The sequence below is a fragment of the Balaenoptera borealis genome (assembly GCF_965194805.1).
Source record: "Balaenoptera borealis genome assembly, chromosome: 6".
In the NCBI taxonomy this organism is placed as follows: Eukaryota; Metazoa; Chordata; class Mammalia; order Artiodactyla; family Balaenopteridae; genus Balaenoptera; species Balaenoptera borealis.
In genome coordinates, this window is record NC_138863.1 from 47,535,126 (window position 1) to 47,556,108 (window position 20,983).

Sequence of the window (20,983 nt, forward strand, 5' to 3'; positions counted from 1 at the left end):
AATTTCAGGTGGATCACCTTAAACTTGTGGAAACTTGGTTTCATGCATTGTTAGGGTGGGACACTGGTTTTACCCTTCATCCTAGGGTGAATCAATCAATCTTGGGATGTAGTATTTATTCCCAAGGAATAGATCCTCTGGGGTTTCAATGGAAAGACTGGGGTGTTTCCAAGGCCCTGTCACTGGGTAAGACTTGAACTACAGTCTCTTGTTTCTCCTGCATTGGACAGTAGCTGGAATAACTGCTCAGTTCTTTCAAACTTCCATCTGCTGTTTTCCTTTTGGGCCCTCACTAGAGCAGAGTCAGTGTCAGCCAAGACTTTGAGGGGAAAATATTCCCCTTTCCCACAATGTGGCTTCTCCCTCAATTTCTAGTCATGATGGCAGTCCCATCAGTCTAGGAAATGGGGGGGGGCACTTTTCTGCTTGCATTCCATCCACACAACAGAGAGTAAACTCAGGGAAAAGTGTGGTTCCCTTCCTTGAGAGCAATTCCCTCCAGTTTCTGCTGCTTTTAGTATCTGCAGTGTCTTTAAAAGTTTCTTTTTTTGCTTCCTATTCCTCATTTCATTCATTGTTATCTGATACAAGCTACTTTGCCATTATTGAAATTGGAAGCCCCTTCAAAATTTTAAATGTCTATGATTCTATGATTTGTAATTGGTGTATTTTAACATTAGTTTCCTTTTGCTCTGTTTATGACACCTTTTTTCAAATAACTAACACTCTTAAGAATGTGGTTTTTTAAAAAAATTCATGTTTTTTTTTAAGCAGATATTCATTTTAAATTATTTATTTATTTATTTATTCATTTTTGGCTGTGTGGGGTCTTCGTTTCTGTGCGAGGGCTTTCTCCAGTTGCGGCAAGTGGGGCCCACTCTTCATCGCAGTGCGCGGGCCTCTCACTATCGTGGCCTCTCTTGTTGCCGAGCACAGGCTCCAGATGCGCAGGCTCAGCAGTTGTGGCTCACGGGTCCAGCTGCTCCGCGGCATGTGGGATCCTCCCAGACCAGGGCTTGAACCCGCGTCCCCCGCATTGGCAGGCGGACCCCCAACCACTGCGCCACCAGGGAAGCCCCAAGAATGTGGGCTTTTAAAGAGGTGTGTCACCTCTTTGAGGTCATTCTTTTAGTGCACTACTGCTAGCTCATGTGATTAAAAAACAAAACAAAACAACATAATAGAAGGAAAATATAAAGTCCTTGCACATAAGTGGCACCATATGCTCAAGTTTATTGAACAGACACAAGTTACACACTGGAGACTAATAAGCAGAACACTGTACCAGTTTTCACTAACTCAAATCAAGTTAGTAAATGACAAATTTTAGAAGACACTCATTTTATGTCTCACCCAATGTGGGTGATCACAAGAGAGCTAAATAAAGATAATTATTTTCTATGTTACTTAGGTAGGAAATTAATTGATATACACAGCTTCCAAGTTACTTTAAGATATTGCAAAGTGTTTCAAAACTAGCAGGGAATAGTTCATGTCCAGCCTGAAATAAAGTGTAAAATGGACCTTTTAGGGGTAAATAACTTCATTCGTATATCCATCTCAAAATCATTCCTTCCTGCTAACAAAAAATACTAATAAATCTCCATTTAGATTAGGTTTACTAAATTAATAATGACTTTGAAATATCTAGGTTTGGTTACATTGTTATATTGCACTTGAGAAGAATGACAAGAAAAATCAAAGATTCAGTACCTCTCCCAAGAAATTCATTATATATCAGAAATACAAGCATATATGCATTCTACATGTCCATAGGTTCATCGTTCAAACTAGCCTACCAACAGGTTAAAAGAAATACTCTCCAAAACACTTGAGTATTAAGTCATTTCATTCACCATTTTGGATCCTATATTCGATTTTCAAATTTTATATTTTTTTCTTATTAATCAAACTATCACATATACAAGCTATCCAAGAGCACTAACACAGTGACACTGAGATAAGCAACAGTCAAACACAAGGATTCCACGAATGACTTATTCTTTGCCAAGCTCAACACTACATTCTGTAACACAGGAACATCAATCAACTTACAATTGTTTGCCTTATAAAAAACCAGCAGATCTATTTATTATATACTATACTTTTGCCACATACATCTCTCTTAGGGTCATGATTCACTATGAAAAATCTTTCACATCCTCTTAAGGAAGCCAGTATCGTCTCTAATACTTGAATTTTCTCTTTATATAAAGTATCAGTGAGAATTGACTATGACTAAGTAGTTTCATAACAGGTAGAATTGTGGCACTAATATTTTGATTAATTGTTTTGCAATTCAGTATTAAGAACTTAATCAGAATTACAATAACCACCAATTACAAGAAAAAGGTAAAGGGAAGAAAAGGAAAGCGCCTCCCTCACACAAATGGTTCTCAAAATATCAAGTCTGAAATAAATGCCTATTTAAGAAATCAACAACAGCATCAATATTTCTTACCAATATCAAATGTTTTAAATATTCTCAACCCCAACCATGTGTGTTTTCTTAAACTGAATCAGATTATAAGAATTTTACACTCAAAATGGCTTTCAATTCTCAATAAATCACAAACACAGCAGTGATTATTTTTTGACATTTTAACCAAAACATTCACATGCTACTTTAGGGTAAAAAGAAACTCACCATTTCCCAAATATTTTCCTCAAAGACTAGGTTTTTAAATTATACTCCTACCATATTTTTGTACAGATATAAATCTTCATTTTTCTTAAAGAAAATACTATTGCTTTAAACTACATTCCATAAGAGCAATTTAAAGCATCATGTTAATTTCCATGACAACACCCTTCAATCTCCTCCAGTCTAATGCTCTCCCAACTGAGCTATTTTGGCTCCTCCTTCAATCTCCGGTAAAAGATTATACCTTGAGATAAGAGGCCATAAAAGGAATAGATTGTGCAAAAGCAAATAGTAACATTTTTTTAAAAGAGTGACTTTCTATCCAACAGATATTTTCAGGAATGACTGCTATTAGGTGGGAAAACAGGTAAGGTGAACATTGTTCTAGACCAACTCAGTGACTGTCTGGTGGCAGGCCCTAGGATAAAAATATTTTTTTCTTAAAAAACTTTAAATTTATTGGTAATAAAAATACTTACTGCATATGACTAAGATCTTTTGAGCTACTAATAAAATCTATATTACAACACCTATTAATTTTGAAAATCACTAAAGCTAAATATAGGGTCTTGTCAATGTTCTAACTTGTATAACTCACCTACATATGCCTCTATTTTATGAATATATTCTAGCTTAGGCACTTGTTAGGGAGTTATAACACAAGACATGGCAAGATAAATTTCAATTATTTTTAAAACATAGAAAAATATTCAGTTATTTAAGGGACATATTTATCATTGCCTAATGAAGACAGTAGTTAAAAAGCTATCAAACTCTCAATTTCTAATGCACAACATGATGTAATTGCACAAAAATAGGTATAATTAATAGTTATCCCCAGGCCTGGAGGAACTGTGAATAATTCACATATTCCTCTAGAAGGTTCATCACCCTACAGACTTATAAAACTACAACTTGCCACCTGTGCAGCTTTTAATTAAAAATCCTAGAAAAGTAATTTATATTAATAAACCTAAGAAAGTTTAAAAAGGTTTCCAATAACTCGAATTGCTTATAAAATAACCTCTAAGAAGTCATTTTGATAGCTGGTTTCACATGTTAGACTGGTTTATAGACTGGTTTTACATGTTACACCTGGCTTCAACTGAGGTAATATCCATCTGAGCAGCACCACACTATTGCTAGAAGTAAACCAGTGAGCTACTTTAAGAATTTCAATTCCAAGCATTTCTTGCAGGGTTGGGAGGTTGAGTGCAGGTTCCTCTAAGTTGTAAAGATTCCTCATTGATCTTGACACATTCTCAGTAACAGTTTTGGAAACGTAAGGAAAAATACATATATAGGAGGAAAATAAATTAATCCCAACTGAAAACTCTTGCTTTAATCTAAGAACAAACTATTAATAAGCAACTCTGTCAAAGAACTACAAACATAGTCTTTTAATTTAAATGCTTCTTTTTTTTTTTTTTGGATTGTATTGTGTATAGCCAGACTAATGCAATGGAATAAATGTACTTTGGAAATGATTTCCAACTCCATATGGCTTCAAGCATCATGATGTTTAGCAGAAATTAAATGACTACACAAAAGAGGCATTTTTGATTATAAAACTAATTTTTAGTATAAGTTGACTTAAAGGATTTGAAATAGAACTTAAACTTATACAAAATAAAATGTAATCAAATGGACTGTGGATAAAAATATAAATAAAAATTTAATAGCATGTACTCAATTTTCAGATTAAAACAAAAAACTGTACCTTTGCTATTACAGGAAAGAGTTTTGATGGGATCACGCTTTCTTCTTTTTTTAAAGTTCTACCACATAGGTAATATTAAAATCCAAGTTTATGCAGTTATAAAGTTAGCTTGAAAACTCAACTGTAGTGTAATGTGTATTAACAGTAAGTATCTCTACAAAAGATGTGGATCCTAAGGTCCAAATGTGGATTGCTTTAAAACAACAAAAACAACAACAAACAAAATCCAACATACAAAATCAGAAACAATAATTGTAGGAGGTACTATTTTAGATAAAGTGGTAACTCAGGCACTACCTGTCTTACGTACATTGAAGAAGATCTATCACTTGAAATGTTATTATTTAAATACCTAAAAATACAAGTCAGTGGATGTGTATTAAATGTATGTCTGAACTTAATTATAATGAAAAGGTTGACAAATATTGCTCTCACTTTGTGCTTAATACCAATGGGTACCATCAGCAGTACAGTCTTGGAACTTTATTCCTCATGAAGGAAATTTTAAAATCTATAATGAAGTTGGTACTTCTAATGGGACAGGATGTAGCACAACTTAAAAATCACAGTTAAGTTTCTGAGTTTCCTTCACCATTTTCATGAGGTTGAAGCTGTTCCCTTTCTTGTTCTTCTTGAGGTGGCCGGACACGTTTAAAGAAGCCCATCTGCCAGGTGAAAAAAAAACTCACATTACTGCCACATCAATGAAGAATACTGAAGTATTCTGAGTGACCATATTATGACCAAGAAAATTTAAATGGCACTTAGTTGAATTTTTCTTCCTTCAAATGATAAGGAGTGCTCATCATGCATCATCATTAAAGGTCCCTTTCTTCTTTCCCTCCCTTCTTTTGCTCCCTCCCTTCTCCTTTTCTTCTGCTTCCCCTCCCTCCCTCTCTTCCTAAGTCCATCACTTACCCTGTACATTACAAATACCAAAACAGCCAGTAACAACAATCCTGCAAGAACTGCTAAAATGATCACCCACACAGGTACAGGCATGGGTGCTGGCTGAATGCCCCAGGTGACATTAGTGGTAACCTGTTGGGGGAAAAAGTACTTGAGTTTTAAAAATAGTTCACTGAATCATTCAACAAATATCTGAATGTCTACTATATTCTATGTCAATGTTACATTATTTTCTTTTCTAGTACATGATAATTTATGATTACACATTTGGTATCAATAGCATACACACACACACACACACACACACACACACACACACGAAACTCTCAACAGGTTAACCTCTGACTGACTCTAAAATGATTTTTAAATAATCCAACCCAGTTTATGATGTGTTGGTCCCATTTTAATCCTCAAATTAAAGATTTATAAAATGCCCTCACTTACTGCAGTTAATTTCCAACTTTCTAACTCTGTGGGGAGAAATTTCCCAAATTTTCCCTCATGAAATTTAGTGATGCTAAGTATCTTACAAAGGACAAGATGCTAAAGTAAAAGGTCTACCTTTAACAATTCTGGGATGGGGGGAGGAAAATAGTAATATTAAACTAGTTTATACTAGGTTATAATCCATTCAAATAACTCAAGTTACTTTAAATTATCAAAATAATTAACTGCCATTATTTAAAATAAAATTAAAATATCTGTGGTATTGAACTGAGTGCATTTATTCCATTTCCCCAAATCAATGACTTACCAATGTGGAGTTGAAGATGTCCTCAATTGGAAGGTTCTTATAAGGAAACTCTATGACATTAAATGAAGCAGACGACTTCAGAGAATATGAATGATTCTGGTTTTCCTTCTATATTGGAATAACAATAAAATGATTTTCTATATGTCAGGCCTTTTTTATTTCTTCGAAAAAATGGATAAGTTTGCTGAATGCTGCATCTGCCCACTTACATTCATAAAGGTCTCAGTCCACAGTAGAGACTTTACATACAGGATTGCACTCTTTCCTCTGTCTAGTCGCCCCACCTGGCAGACAATCTTCAAGCATTCAGCAATTCCACAACCCTGCCAAAAAATTACTTACTTAAAAGAAAAGATCATTCTATCATCTCTTCAATATATGAAAAGTAGACAATTGACTTGTTTTATGTGAAGGCTAAAGAGATGATCTAGATTCTTTTGCCTTAACAGCAGTAACGTTTAAAATGAGTAGGCTAATAGTTGAATCTATGAATGCTTCTTGTTATGAAGGGGTTGGTTTTAATGTGATTTGTTATGGAAGGATAAGTGCTATAATATTAAAATATTTATTGTTGTATCTAGAACTCAACATTCTTTAGGCAAACCCAGAGCATGGTGATTTTATTTAGTAAGACATGAAAATCAGATCACAATATGCCTGTGGAAAAGAAAAAGAAACAGAGTGAATCTTTAATAGCTATTCTACGTCAGACCTGTAGAAATCAAGTGCCATGAGTGTTTTTATCAGTAACTTGAAGGCAGACAGTCAAAAGTAATAAATATTCACCACCTTCTACGTGCTGGTCAAACTGCATTAGACATGTCATATGCATATACCTCACAACAGTGTTATCCAGTAAGTGACACCTCCAGTTGATGAATACGAATAGAAGCAAACTCCCTTGACCTGATAAAGGGTACCTATGAAAAGCCCACAGCTAACATCTTACTTACTGGTGAAAGAATGGATGCTTTTCCCCTAAGATCAAGAACTGGACAACAGTGCCCACTCATGACACTTCTATTCTACATTGTTCAGAAGGTTCTAGCCAGTGCAATTAAGCAAGAAAAAAATTAAATAGGGGCTTCCCTGGTGGCGCAGTGGTTGGGAGTCTGCCTGCTAATGCAGGGGACACGGGTTCGAGCCCTGGTCTGGGAAGATCCCACGTGCCGCGGAGCGGCTGGGCCCGTGAGCCACAGCTGCTGAGCCTGCGCGTCTGGAGCCTGTGCCCCGCAGCGGGAGGGGCCGCGATGGTGAAAGGCCCGCGCAACGCGATGAAGAGCGGTCCCCGCACCGCGATGAAGAGCGGTCCCCGCACCGCGATGAAGAGTGGCCCCCACTTGCCGTAACTGGAGAAAGCCCTCGCACGAACCGAAGACCCAACACAGCCAAAAATAAATAAATAAATACATAAAGTAGCTATAAAATTAAAAAAAAAAAAAAAAAAGCACAATGTGAGAGTTGCAAGTTAAGTTTAAAAAAAAAAAAAAAAATTAAATAAATGGTATCCAGATTGGAAAGAAAGAAGTAAAGCTATCTCTATTCAAAGATGATAGAATCTTACTTACAGAAAACTTTAAAGAATCCACAATAAAACTATTAAAGCTAATAAACAAGTACAGAAAAGGTATAGAATACAAGATCAGTATACTAATATGAATTGTTTTTCTATACACTAGCAATGAAAAATATGAAAATGAAATTTTAAAAAACAATTCTATTTTAAATAGCATTTAACAAGAATAAAATACGTAACTAAGGAAGTGCATGACTTGTGCACAGAAAACTACAAAATATTTTTGAAAGAAATTAAAGAAGACCTAAATAAACAGAAGACAGCTCATGTTCAAGGACTGAAAGACTTAATATTAAGATGGCAATATTACCAAAGTGATAGACAGATCCAATAAAATTGCTATCAAAATTCCACAAAAAAAAAAAAATTCCAACTACCATTTTTGTAGAAATGGACAAGCTATCCTAAAATTCATATGGAATTGCCAGGAACCCCAACTAGTCAAAACAATCTTGAAAAAGATGAAAATACTGCAGGGCTCACACTCCCCAATTTCAAAATTTACTGCAGAAGGACAATGATCAAAAAAATTAGGATGCATGTATAGATCAATGGAATAGAATTGAGAGTCCAGAAATAAACCCATACATTCACAGTCAATTCATTTTCAACAAGGGAGCCAAGACCATTTAAAGGGAAGAGACAGGTCTTTCCAATAAATGATGCAGGGAGAGCTAGAAAACCACATGCAAAAGAATGAATCTGGGCCTCTACTTCACACCGTATACAAAAATTAACTCTATATGGATCAGAGATATAAAAGTAAGAGCTAAAAGTATAAAACTTAGAAAACCAGGGACTTCCTTAGTGGTCCAGTAGTTAAGACTCTGCGCTCCCAACGCAGGGGGCCTGGGGTTTGATCTCTGGTCAGGGAACTAGAGCCCGCATGCCACAACTAAAGATCCTGCATGCCACAACTAAAGATCCCACATGGCACAACTAAAAGATCCTGCATGCAGCAATGAAGATCCCGCACGTGGCAACAAAGATCCCACGTGCACAACTAAGACCCGGCCTAGCCAAATAAATAAATAAATATTTAAAAAAGTAAAAATATTTTAAAAAGTAAAAAGTAAAAAAATATTTAAAAAAGTAAAAATATTTTAAAAAGTAAAAAGTAAATAAATAAATATTTTAAAAAGTAAAAATAAATATTTTAAAAAGTAAAAAAAGTAAAAAATTTTTAAAAAGTAAAAATCTCCAGGACTTTGGGTTAGGCAATGGTTTTTAAAATATGACAGTAAAAATCTAAGCAACACAAGAAGAGATAGACTTGAGAAAAGAAATTTGGACTTCTTTAAATTTAAAACCTTTTTTCCATCAACAAATACTATCAAGAAAGTAAAAAAGACAACTTACAGAATGAGAGAAAATATGTGCAGTAACAGGTCTGATAAGGGTAGTATCCAGAATATATAAAGAACTCCTCATGACTCAACAACAAAAGGCAAAAGACCCAATTTAAATATGGGCAAAAAGTTTGAATAGAGATTTTTCGAAAGAAGATATACAAATGAAAAGATGCTCAGCATCATTAGTCATTAGGGAAATCCAAATAAAACTACAATGAGATGCTACTTCACTCCAATGAGGATGACTACAAAAAAAAATTTTTTTTTAAAGGCAATAGCCTTTAAAAAAAGGCTTGTGACCTGTTGGGCTTGAAGGCTTTGCAGGCTCTGGTTTTCTCTCTGAGTTAGACAGGAAGACACTGGAGTGACACGACCTGACCTACTTTTAAAAGGATCGTTATGGCTTCTATGTGGCAAATAGACTGTCGTGGTGACAGGGGCAGAAATATGGAGTCCAACTGGAGGTTTGGCAATAGTTCAAGTGAGAGAGGAAGGTGGTCTAGGTTAGGTCGTGGCAGTGGTAGAGATGGCAAGAAGGGGCCACATTCTGGCTATTTTGAAAGTAGATAATGACAGAATTTGCTGATATGTAGGATTATGAAGTTTGAGAGAAAGAGGAGAGCCAAGCACCATGCCCAAATTTGGGACAGAGAACAGAGTTGATATTTACTAAAATGCAGACCACCACAGAAAGATCAGAGTTGAGAAAACTCAAGGATATGTTCTTAGAATTAAGTTTAAGATTCCTATTAAATATTTAAGAGGAGTTCCAGTAGGTAGTTGGATAATGGAGTCTGGAGTTCAATGCAGAGGATCAGGTCGGAAATATTAATCAAAGTCATCTACATAGAAATGGTACTTACCAGCCATATGAATGATTAAGATCGTCTCACATGGCACTGTCAGATAGAACCTTCTACAATGACAGAAATCATCAATGTGGAGATACCTGTGCTTCCCGAAGTGGTAGCCACTAGCCACATGTGGCTACTGAACACTTGAAATGTGGCTGGTGTCTACAACACTGGACTGCACAGATCTAACGAATGACCATAGGCGGAGCAGACAAGAACTCTGAGATCTGAGCCCTGGAATACTCTCTAGAGCTTAAAGGTCTGGAAATGGAGATTAAGACAAAGTAGCCAGTTGTGGTAGGTGGACAACCAAGAGAGTAGTGCCCGAGAAGTGAGAGAGGAGTGTTTCACAGAGGAGGAAGTAATTAATTGTGCCAAAAAGTCACTGTGCAGTTGAACTGAATGAAAACTAAGAAGAACCATGGAATCTGGAGATGTGAAAGTAACTGGTGATCACTAATGAACATAAACACTATACCAGGTTCTCTGTTAGTTGATGGTTTGCAGATCTGTTAAATTTTAAAAACTTAAGTGACAAACCTCTTTATAACATTATAGTCATTAGACAGGCTGACTCAATAAAAGTTGATCAGAATGCTAATTATTCTTATATTTCTGTTGAGCCCTTCTGTTTTTTTCTGCAATATTGAACATAAGCTTCAAAAATTAGGGTGAGACCGAGAAAGAGGTCAGTTAAAGGAGTGCAGTCAGAGACATAAGTTAGAACATAAAATATTTTTATTAGTAAGCTACAAAGACAGATCATTTGAAGAAAATGTGGCATTAATTCAATTAGGAACAAGGAAAGTAAGGGGAGTGAATGGTATAAAAATATACGGAGTTCTTTCCAGCACAGCTATTGTTCCTTTTGAAATGTTCTTTGGCATCAGTTCTATAATCACATATTTTAAAATATTTAAGGTGCTTGTTGTTGAAATGCCACTTACCAAAGTGTGCACATCTCCTTCACTGAGGGTGAGATCCCGCTTAGTGATTAGATGGTTCCGGTCACCTTGCCCACCAATTGTGTCATTCTTTTCAGTTGTTTGCGAATTTGAGATCTAGGATTACATAAATAAACTGGTGGTAAATAACAATGGAAAATATTTTGCATTGACATTTTGGCATAAACTGTTATACGTGATTGAAATATAGTGACTAAAAATTTGGTATGACAGAAAATTTACCACTTAATATATGGCTAAAACTAAGCAAAGGAAATAAAGATTAGAGTCCTTAATATGCGGGAAAAAAATTACCTCTACCTAGCCATCATTTTCTCCCCTTGCATAGCTAGAGAGGAAACTGATAAAATACTTAGAAAAAGCTTGAAATTTCACAGTGTACATCTGTGATGTATGTCAATCATGAGTATACATTTTTTGCTTTGTTTTCTTAACTTTCCTTACTCCAAACTGTGATAGCTTTTTTTTTTTAATAGTTTAAAATTTATTTATTTAGTTTTGGCTGTGTTGGGTCTTCATTTCTGTGCAAGGGCTTTCTCTAGTTGCGGCAAGCAGGGGCCACTCTTCATCGCGGTGCGCGGGCCTCTCACTATCGCGGCCTCTCTTGTTGCGGAGCACAAGCTCCAGACGCGCAGGCTCAGTAGTTGTGGCTCACGGGCCTAGTTGCTCCGCGGCATGTGGGATCTTCCCAGACAAGGGCTCGAACCTGTGTCGTCTGCATTGGCAGGCAGATTCTCAACCACTGCGCCACCAGGGAAGCCCCTGTGATAGCTTCTTATCCAAACATATGTGCTAGGATGGAGAAGACTATACCCAAATAGAATTCCATAAAATGACATTTTTCTAGGTCAAGTCAAAAGAGCCAAGAGTAAAATGTTATATCTTATCCCAAAGACAAAAATTTCAACATCCAAACACCCTTGACACATATTACATGTGGATAAACCACTCTGCGATAAAACCAAAGTCAAATTGGGTCACTTAAGAATATCTCCGGATGGGAACTCCCTGGCGGTCCAGTGGTTAGGACTCCGCGCTTTCACTGTCAAGAGCGTGGGTTCAATCCCTGGTCAGGGAACTAAGAACCCGCAAGCTGCGAGACACGGCCAAAAAAAACACAAAGAGTATCTCCGGAGGCTCACTAAACACTACATAAATAAATGGTTTACTAGGACTTCACAGAATTCATCCTTACTCATTACACAAATAAACAATTTAATTCATAGTGTACTGGTTATGAACTAAAATATTTTCGCAGGATAGATTTATTATTAAAACAATTGTTTATTTCATGCATTTCTTTTATAGATTTAGAAAGAAAAGCAATAAAATATCATCATAATAAACAGTTGCTATTAAGCACATTACCTTAATTCTCAAAGGGTTGATCTCCATATCTGAAGTGCAGTTCATTGGCCCATCAATATCATATTGAAGGATGTACAACAAAGTGTTATTGTTATATTTGTAAGGCCACTGAAGATTTAGCATTGCCTTGCTGAATGAACTCGGACCGTTATTTCTCAGCTAATGAGGAGAAGGACATGTAAATACTTTGGGCAAAAATCTATTCTATAATCCTTCCCCTACAGCAACGTTAGGAATCATTAAGCAACAGGATTTGAATAACAGCAGTGTTTCCATAGTTACTCTAATATTACAACATGATCATTATTATGCAAAAGAATCAAATTCAACATCTGCCTCTGCGTAGGGCAGTATAAGTCAGGATGAATACATAAACAAAAGAGGAAAACGTGAAAAAGTTACTGATAAGTGGCATAGAAAATTTTCTTCCTACAGAACCAAAATTTTATTCAGTGACGTATTCCTTTTATTCAAGTAGAACTAACTGGTTTTATTTTATTATTAAAATAATAATAAAATGTTATTTTTAAGTTAATTTTATTATTTTTTTTTACTAATTGGTTTTAAACAACAATTTGTATAAACAGCTTTCTTTTACTACTGGAAGCTACCTGTCTAATAAAAATGAACTTAAGAATAGGGAAAAAATTCAAATAAATCTCTGGTACATACTTAAACTATGCAGAGTTTACATAAAAGTTAAATAGACTTGTTTTTTAAAAAGAGCCTATCTATTCCTCTCTTTGTTGGCTCTCTACCAGGTATCAGTTAAATCCAACAGCTGCAAACCTCGTAGATGTGCTGAACAACTGGCCCAACGTCTTCTTCAGTCTCAGGGTTCTCCTTGTGCTCCCAATTTGGAATCGGAAGAAAGATATGATCAGGACTTGAGACTCTAAACAATGACCAAAGAAAACCTACCATGAATATCAAAATGATATGGTCAGTTCATTTTCAAAAGTACCTAGTGTCCAAATGAATAAAATCAGAATTAAAAAAAAAAAAAAACACCATACATTTAACAGACAAAACAAAAACAAAAACTATACTTGTATGTGTACATGCACAGATGGACATACAAACTACTCTTTATTGAATCTAATGTAACAGGTGAATTGATAACAGGTGAACTTTTACATGAAAGTTCAATAAATTTATTTTGTGCCACTTTTGCCATGTCTGGTTTATTTCCAAAGGGTTATCAAATAAATATTCGGGGCTTTGGAATACACCCAGGACCTTCTTCTTTCTACAGAAGCTACAGCTCTAGTAACACGACACCGAAACATGGAGTGTCTACTATCCAAAAGAAGCTAGGGGCCCTAGGACTTACTTTTAAGAAGTAACTACTTTTAAAGTAGTTTAAATCATGAGAATGAGATACTCAACTGGGTAATCATACTGACCCTCTTATCTCAACAGCAGCTAAAACAGCAAGGTCAACTTTGTAAGATACAACCGGGCTTACTTTGTCAAAAAGATTGGAGCTGAAAAAGAAAAAAATATATGTAGGACTGACTTGAGCATAATCGTCATCAATAGCATACAGAGGCAAATGCAGTGAAACTAAAAGTAAACAAATTAAAAGCGGTAAAGAAATGACAAACTGCACAAATCAAAATAATTATTTTCATTAGCATTTAATTCCAAGAAGATGATTTTTATTTAACTTTTAGTTTTGTTTTACAAACTCAAAAGCAACATAAATTATTCTTATGATGTAAATATTGATTTTAAAATGCTATAATTAAGTACTAAAATTTTAGTCTATCCTTTTCCAGAATATTTAAGTATATTGCATAACATATTTATAACAAATAATATTTCCTCCATAGTTATTATAAATGGAAAAAAGTTGTTTTCCTACCTTTGGATTTGTAAGTCAAATTTCACGGAAGTATCCATCTCTGATTGCTGGTGCACACTGAAACGAAGACCAGCTAGGAGCTGAAGGAGGAGGGAAAGATGGCAATGTTAGTTAGAACAGCGTCAAATTAGTGAAATTTCAAATCCAGCGTCCAAAGAAAAAAGAATAGGGTTTTTCTGAACTTACAATAAAACTGAAAGTACTCTAGCAAAGATAGTTAAGTCTGATCTTCTATCAAATCTCTATTATTACAGATACTTGGGCCAATCCATAATGGAGCCTGTTTAACAATGATTAACCATAATTATATCTCCTTATAATATTAACTAATTATCTCCTTATTATATTAACTAATATTAACTTTCTGAAAAATGCAAGAGGAATTGCTTGTTGACCCAATGACGGTATAGTAGTTATGCACAATAATTTGGTGACAGGAAGCTAACACATGAACTTGTGTTAATGGAGCAGGAAGGAAGAAACAGATGGCTTACAAGAGTGAGAGAACTTGGCTAAAAAGGACAGATGTAGGGCCAGAAGCAGAATTTCTCCACGTCACCCACAACTCCATCAATAACAAACATCTTAACTTCTGCAGGAGGAAAATTGTTATTTTAAAGAAAAAACTGAGCTACAAGGTAAGGGAAAGCAGCCTTCTTGGGGGGGTCACATAAATGACCTCTAAAAATGGCCCTTCTAGGGGACCTCGTCAAACTGCCTCCCACTTTACAAAGCTTGGAGCTGGCCACAAGAATCAACCTGGAATTATCTATACTGAGTGAGCAGTGAGTGAGAAAGCTAGAGAGAACGAGAATATAAGAAAATAAAAAGCATGCTCCTGCTTCCCACTAGCTATCTATTTTACATTTGGTAGTGTATATATGTCCATGACACTCTCTCAAAGCAGCCGCATAGCACAGGGAGATCAGCTCAGTGCTTTGTGACCGCCTGGGGGGGTGGGATGGGGAGGGTGGGAGGGAGGGAGATGCAGGAGGGAGGAGATACGGGAACGTGTGTATATGTGTAGCTGATTCACTTTGCTATAAAGCAGAAACTAACACACCATTGTGAAGCAATTATACTTCAATAAAGATGTTTAAAAAAAAAAAAAAGCATGCTCACTTGTTAATGAAACATTGTAGTTAAAAACTGTGTTAAATACATGTGAAAAAATGCAACTCTGGGTACTTTGTTCAAGCCCTTTTCCCTAAGAGACCTTATATCTAGAAATAATAATGACTTTAATGGAAAATATATTTAAAGAAATATGAAATATTTATTTTCATTGAAATATATTTGACATATAACACTGTAAATTTAAGGTTGATTTGATACATTTATACACTGTTATATGATTGCCACTGTGGCAATAATTGCACCTCTGTCACATAACATAATTATCATTTCTTTTTTCTGGTTGGAATTATTAAGACCTAGTCTCTTGCAAGTTTGATGATTATAATACGTTACTGTTGTCTATAATCACTATGCTGCACATTAGAGCTCTAGACTTACTTGCAAGTCTGTACCCTTAAACAACATCTAATGGGAGAGATGTTGTTTATATGGGTAGATACGTAATATTCAGCCCCATATTATCATAGATCTTCAAATTACCAATATCTATGTGCTTATTAAATTAAATTCTATCGAAAAGGTAACATGAAATATACTGTTGATTTTTTTTTTTCCTTGATAATAGGAATTCTACAAGGTATATTTTTGTTTCCTTTTTAGAGGATTTGGGAAGCAACCCACTGAGCGCTTCTTCTCAAGCTCCTGGGCTCCCTTCTCCACCCCCTGAAGGGGAGCCTGATCTAACCACTGTGCTCTTTGATCCTATTGGGATGACCATATAGGTTTCAAGTTAATGAGATCATTCTAACTCACTTAAGAATGACAGTCTTGGTATTTGTCAGAGTAGCTTTGAGGATGCATTAAAGTGTTAGTTTAAAATATCAAAGTTACAATCTCAGTCCTTAGTTTCAACCATGTTCTCATCCATTTACCAAATTGAAGGTGAAGAGCAGCTTACTGAATACAGGTAATAACACAACCCATTACTTTAGTATCTTAATCAAAACTAAACTCTGATGATCACTACATTCTAAATCAAAGCCAGTTTAGATACTATTTTGAAGTGCTTATAAAAAAATGACTATGGACAAACCCACAGAAAAATATGCTATTCTCTATAAAAGAAAAATAAAATCCATTTAATTAAAATGTCTTACTTGAGTTCCAGCCTTCATTGGGTTTCCAAGGTCACATACTACCTGGCGGGTTTGGTTTTCTGTCTTAAAGGCACAGGAAAGTCTTGCTAAAGCCTTTGATAGACAAAGAAAAAGGATTGAAAGGAAAATAAATTAATGACCAAAAAAATGCAGAAGCCATAATAAGACTTTAAAGTTCCTAGACAATATCATGCAGGTGGATGTTTAGGTTTCTTGCTTTACAAAGCAAATGCATCTATTTGAGCAATGAGGGGTACGGGGGAAACCAGAATTGTGTACAACTGCCACATATAAAGTCAAAGTGTTTCTGAACAATCCCTAGAGGACATAGATACATAACCATATTACCTCTGAAAAATTATTTGATGGCCAGGCTTAGACACTTTATCCATCTGACCCTGCTTCAGGCACTTAGCTAGCAGTTTTTTAAATGTCCTATCAATGCATTATGTAAAGTTATTAGGCTTGAAAGGAATTATGTAAGATAGGCACTCCATTGTCTAGCAATTTAGCCTTAGGTAGAATGGGTAAGCTTGTACTACACTAAATAGGGGAGCAGCTCATTAACGTTAATGAGAACTATGAGTGCATTTCGATTTTTAAAGAGGCAGCTTGCTTACTTCACTGTTGCGGACCACCCCGATGAAATCGGCCTGCGGTGGGATGGAAACGATGAGCTCAGCTTCATAGGCACCTTCCCCCTGATTCTGAGCCTTAACAATCAAGGTCAGAGGGTTGTCGTCCCCAATATAGATCTTCTTTTGATCACTACGAGTTAACACAAATCTAGACAATGAAAAAAGACTGCACGGCGAGAGCATGACTATTCAAAGCACTGACATGTTCAACAGTGTCTCGAGATTTTTTAAGACTACTCTACAGCTCAACAGAAAACTGGAAATAGCACACTGGGTGCAAATCCAATGCTTCTCCCAGTAAAAGAAAACACTGATGCCTTTAGCATATCACTATCACTCATATGTATTATGGAAGTAATTTTATATCCCTTTGTACTTATTAATCCCCTGATTTTTTTTCTAAAGGCTGAATTAATCATTTGTCATGATACTCACAATATTCGCTATAATTTATACATCGTATAAAATGGTAGTAAGTCCTTTAGTTAAGAGTATCTTTAAGAGGATATAATGTTACTTTGTGACACTACTCAATGCTGAATAGGAAGAGATCTGTTAACCTAGGTAGCTAGTGAAAACATAGCACCTATTTTTTTAAAGCTCAATATTTATAGCTTTACTGAAAACCATGCATTATCCTCCAACGTAACTAATTCTCATTACTATTACTTTAATAGAAAAATGTGTTCTTTCATTTAAATTTCTTATTATACAGTCTATTAATAATTTGGAGCAAAACTTACCTATCTACAGAAACTTCCAGTTTGGGTTTACAGACATTGTCTTCACCACAGTCAAGCAGAATATGAGCCTAGAAAAAAATTTTATTTTTCTCTACATGAATAAATACCAGTACAGGTCACATATGCAGTGTATATCAATATATATGTGGATGTATATGAATATACATTTATGCACACATGTATATATTTATATATACTCTACTTGTATATATATACCTGAATTCAAAAGGGATCATGGCTGCCTGTTTTTAAATAGGTCAGTCTTAGCTAGTAAGAATGAAAAGGAAGAAAAAGATTCATAGGGTATAATACAATCAGTTGGAACCTTTAGTTGGAACCTTTTACAATTAGTTGGAACAATTAGACAGAACCTAGTTCTATCTCAAATTAAGCTGTTATGATTTTGGAATGAAGTATAGAAGAGAAAGTAATATTCAAGAAATGAGGGTTCTACTTTACTCAGCTGCTGCTAGCTAAGTTGTGTGATCTTGGGCAAAATAAACTCCTTTCTAGAATTTCTCATTATGCCTCTGCAGAGCATAAAAGAATAAGGAGTTGTGGGTATACAGCAGCAATTCAGACAGACAGACCAAAGGGAACAGAAACTGGACAAAAGGAGCCCAGCACTGGCATGGCCATTTGGAAGGAGATAAAGAAAAAGGAACCAAAAGCATTAGAATTATTAGATCCAAGATAGGTACAATAAGCAAAGACCTGCACTTTCTCCCTCTAGATATGACCATAAGATGTGCCAGTTGGAACATTATAGAAAACCCGATAGCAATAATGGGAGGAAGCTGAAGAAGTTAGGCAGGATGTGAAAGAAGAAATTGATAAAAGAGGAAATTAAAAAAAGATGAAGCCATTCTTGGTTTGTCTATTGTTAACATCCAAAGGGCTTCAGGCCCAAAGGCAGACAAAAAGGAGAGAAAAAGATTTAAAGGGAAAAAACAGTGACAGGCTTTCTTAAAAAACAAAACAAAACAAAACAAAAACTGTATGTTTCCAAGTCACAAGGGAGGCACAGCTCCCCAGAATAGAATTGTATGGTAGAGATCTTAACTGTCAGTTTAACTGGGATGAAACCCAACAGTACCTGTGAACTAATTCAGTGACCTAGATGTAAACAGTTGCTATGCACTTCAAGAAGATGGGGGGAAAAGGCCAAGACCAGTAGAAGAAATCTGAGGTGACTCCTTAAGTGATACCAAATACAATCACTGCTAATTTAGTTCATGAACAAAGAACGGATATAATGATATGTGATACGGTGTGTATTAAAAGTCCCAGTTAGAATGATGAGTATCTGAAGTTTGGAATGAAAAGTATTATGAAATATTTTTTTCAACATCTTTATTGGAGTATAATTGCTTTACAATGGTGTGTTAGTTTCTGCTGTATAACAAAGTGAATCAGCTATACATAAACATATATCCCCATATCTCCTCCCTCTGTGTCTCCCTCCCGCCCTCCCTATCCCACCCCTCTAGGTGAACACAAAGCACTGAGCTTTTGTGTATATATGTCAGTACAATTCTCTCACTTCCTCCCAGCTTACCTTTTATTATGAAATATTAATAAACTATGGTAAAGGGATATTTGACTAACTACCACTCTACATTGAAGAGAGAGGATTAAACTGGCATTGGTGCAGCTATAGCCTTAAAATATGCTATCAGAAAAGATAGTTTCAGGGATGGAAAAGATAAAGCAATGTCTTCCATTCACAGAGAACTAAATCTCTACAGTTACATACTTAATATCTTGTACAGAGTAAGAACTTAATACATATTTGAATGAATAAATGGAGGGTGGGGAAAAAGAAAAACCCTCTTTCTGTAGGAAGCATGAAATCTCTAACTCCAAAGGATTAGGGTACAGAAAGGGAAACTCAAGAGCTGCCCTGTATGATATAGTAGCCACTAGTGAGCCACATGTGGCTTTTGAGCACTTGAAATGTATCTAACGCAACTGGGGAATTGTTTTATATTTCATTTAATATTAATTAATTTAAATTTAAAAACTGATACTTGATTCTGCTACTGAAAAACTTTTAGTATGTTTAGAACAACTTGGCTATGTGAATCTACTTTTTCAATTATAAATTATATGAGTTCTAAATACAGAAAAAATATTTCTGATGAAGCTTTAGCATCTGAATTGAGATGTGTTGTAAGTATATAATACACTCTGGATTTTGAAGACCATAAAAAACAGAACTTAAAAAATTTCACAGAAAATATGACTATTTGGAAATATGGTCTTAAAGAAGTAATTAAGTTAAAATGACATCATTAGGGCAGGCCCTAATCCAATATGACTGGTGCTTTATAAGGAGATCAGGACATAGACACAGAGGGGAAATGATGTGAAGACACAGGGAGAAGATGACCACCTACAAGCCAATGGGAGAGGCCTCAGAGGAAACCAACCCTGCAGACACCTTCATCTCAGACTTTAAGCCTCCAGAATTGTGAGAAAATAAATTTCTATTACTTAAGCCACCCATTCTGTAGTATTTTGTTATGGCAGTCCTAGCAAACTAATACAGATATATTATTAAAATTAATGTCACCAGTTTTCTATGTTTTTTTTTAATGTTACTGACCAATACATTTAAAATTACAAATGTGGCTAACATTATATTTCTAACAGACAGCAGTACTTCGTAGAGAGAGTACAGTAAAAAAGTTTGTAATATGACCAGTGAAATAAAGGGCCATTTTAGAGAGAAGTAAATAAGGATGGGATAGGTAATTAACATTGAAATGAGAGTACATAATAAAGCTAAGAATACAGAAAAAAAGATGCCTAAGAGTAGGTAATGTCGTTGCTGAAATAAATGTAGAACACAAAGGAAACAAAGATTCAAAGAATGAAGAAAGTGGGGTGGGGAGAGGGAAGAAAACCAAATATTACTGAAGTTATTATTCCCTCAAAGTGGTTTCAAAAGTTAACCAATTTGATTAGCTGGCTTTAAACTGTATTGGTATTAAAGAGATTGGTGATCTCAGTAAACTAAAGTAATGTTAACACTAATAAATAGTTTCCAAAAAATTCTAAAATTATAAAGAGAAAATAATCATAACTCCTATAACAAAACACATAATGTAAAAGGACAAGTAACAATTAACTTTTCTAAAAAATGTAAAATTGAATGACAGACTCTAAGAGGCTCAGCTGTTCATTATTAAATTATTAATCAACATAATATTGTATATCCCCTAAAAATAAAAAATGTAAAAAATATGAACACAGAACTATGTTTACAAGTTCTATATTAATGGGTAGTAGAAAGCAGCATGTATACTATTCACGTGCAAAATGAAATATAAAATAAATTGTTAAAATATAAAAAT

At 35.2% G+C, this 20,983-nt stretch overlaps 1 protein-coding gene across 2 annotated transcripts in view; it reads right to left on the reverse strand.

Moving 5' to 3' along the window:
- Nucleotides 1-1,209: 1,209 nt before the first annotated feature.
- ITGAV (integrin subunit alpha V) overlaps nucleotides 1,210-20,983 on the reverse strand; it is an 88,201-nt gene continuing 68,427 nt past the window's right edge. For both annotated transcript variants that reach the window (XM_082397514.1, XM_082397513.1), the window contains exons 19-30: nucleotides 17,625-17,692; nucleotides 16,864-17,011; nucleotides 16,244-16,336; nucleotides 14,010-14,089; nucleotides 13,549-13,629; nucleotides 12,932-13,037; nucleotides 12,143-12,301; nucleotides 10,757-10,870; nucleotides 6,237-6,350; nucleotides 6,028-6,135; nucleotides 5,283-5,405; nucleotides 1,210-5,029 (exon numbers count right to left, since the gene is read on the reverse strand). In XM_082397514.1, coding sequence (XP_082253640.1) covers nucleotides 4,934-5,029; nucleotides 5,283-5,405; nucleotides 6,028-6,135; nucleotides 6,237-6,350; nucleotides 10,757-10,870; nucleotides 12,143-12,301; nucleotides 12,932-13,037; nucleotides 13,549-13,629; nucleotides 14,010-14,089; nucleotides 16,244-16,336; nucleotides 16,864-17,011; nucleotides 17,625-17,692 — 1,290 coding nt within the window. In that variant the 3' untranslated portion in view covers nucleotides 1,210-4,933. The remainder of the gene's footprint in view (nucleotides 5,030-5,282; nucleotides 5,406-6,027; nucleotides 6,136-6,236; nucleotides 6,351-10,756; nucleotides 10,871-12,142; nucleotides 12,302-12,931; nucleotides 13,038-13,548; nucleotides 13,630-14,009; nucleotides 14,090-16,243; nucleotides 16,337-16,863; nucleotides 17,012-17,624; nucleotides 17,693-20,983) is intronic.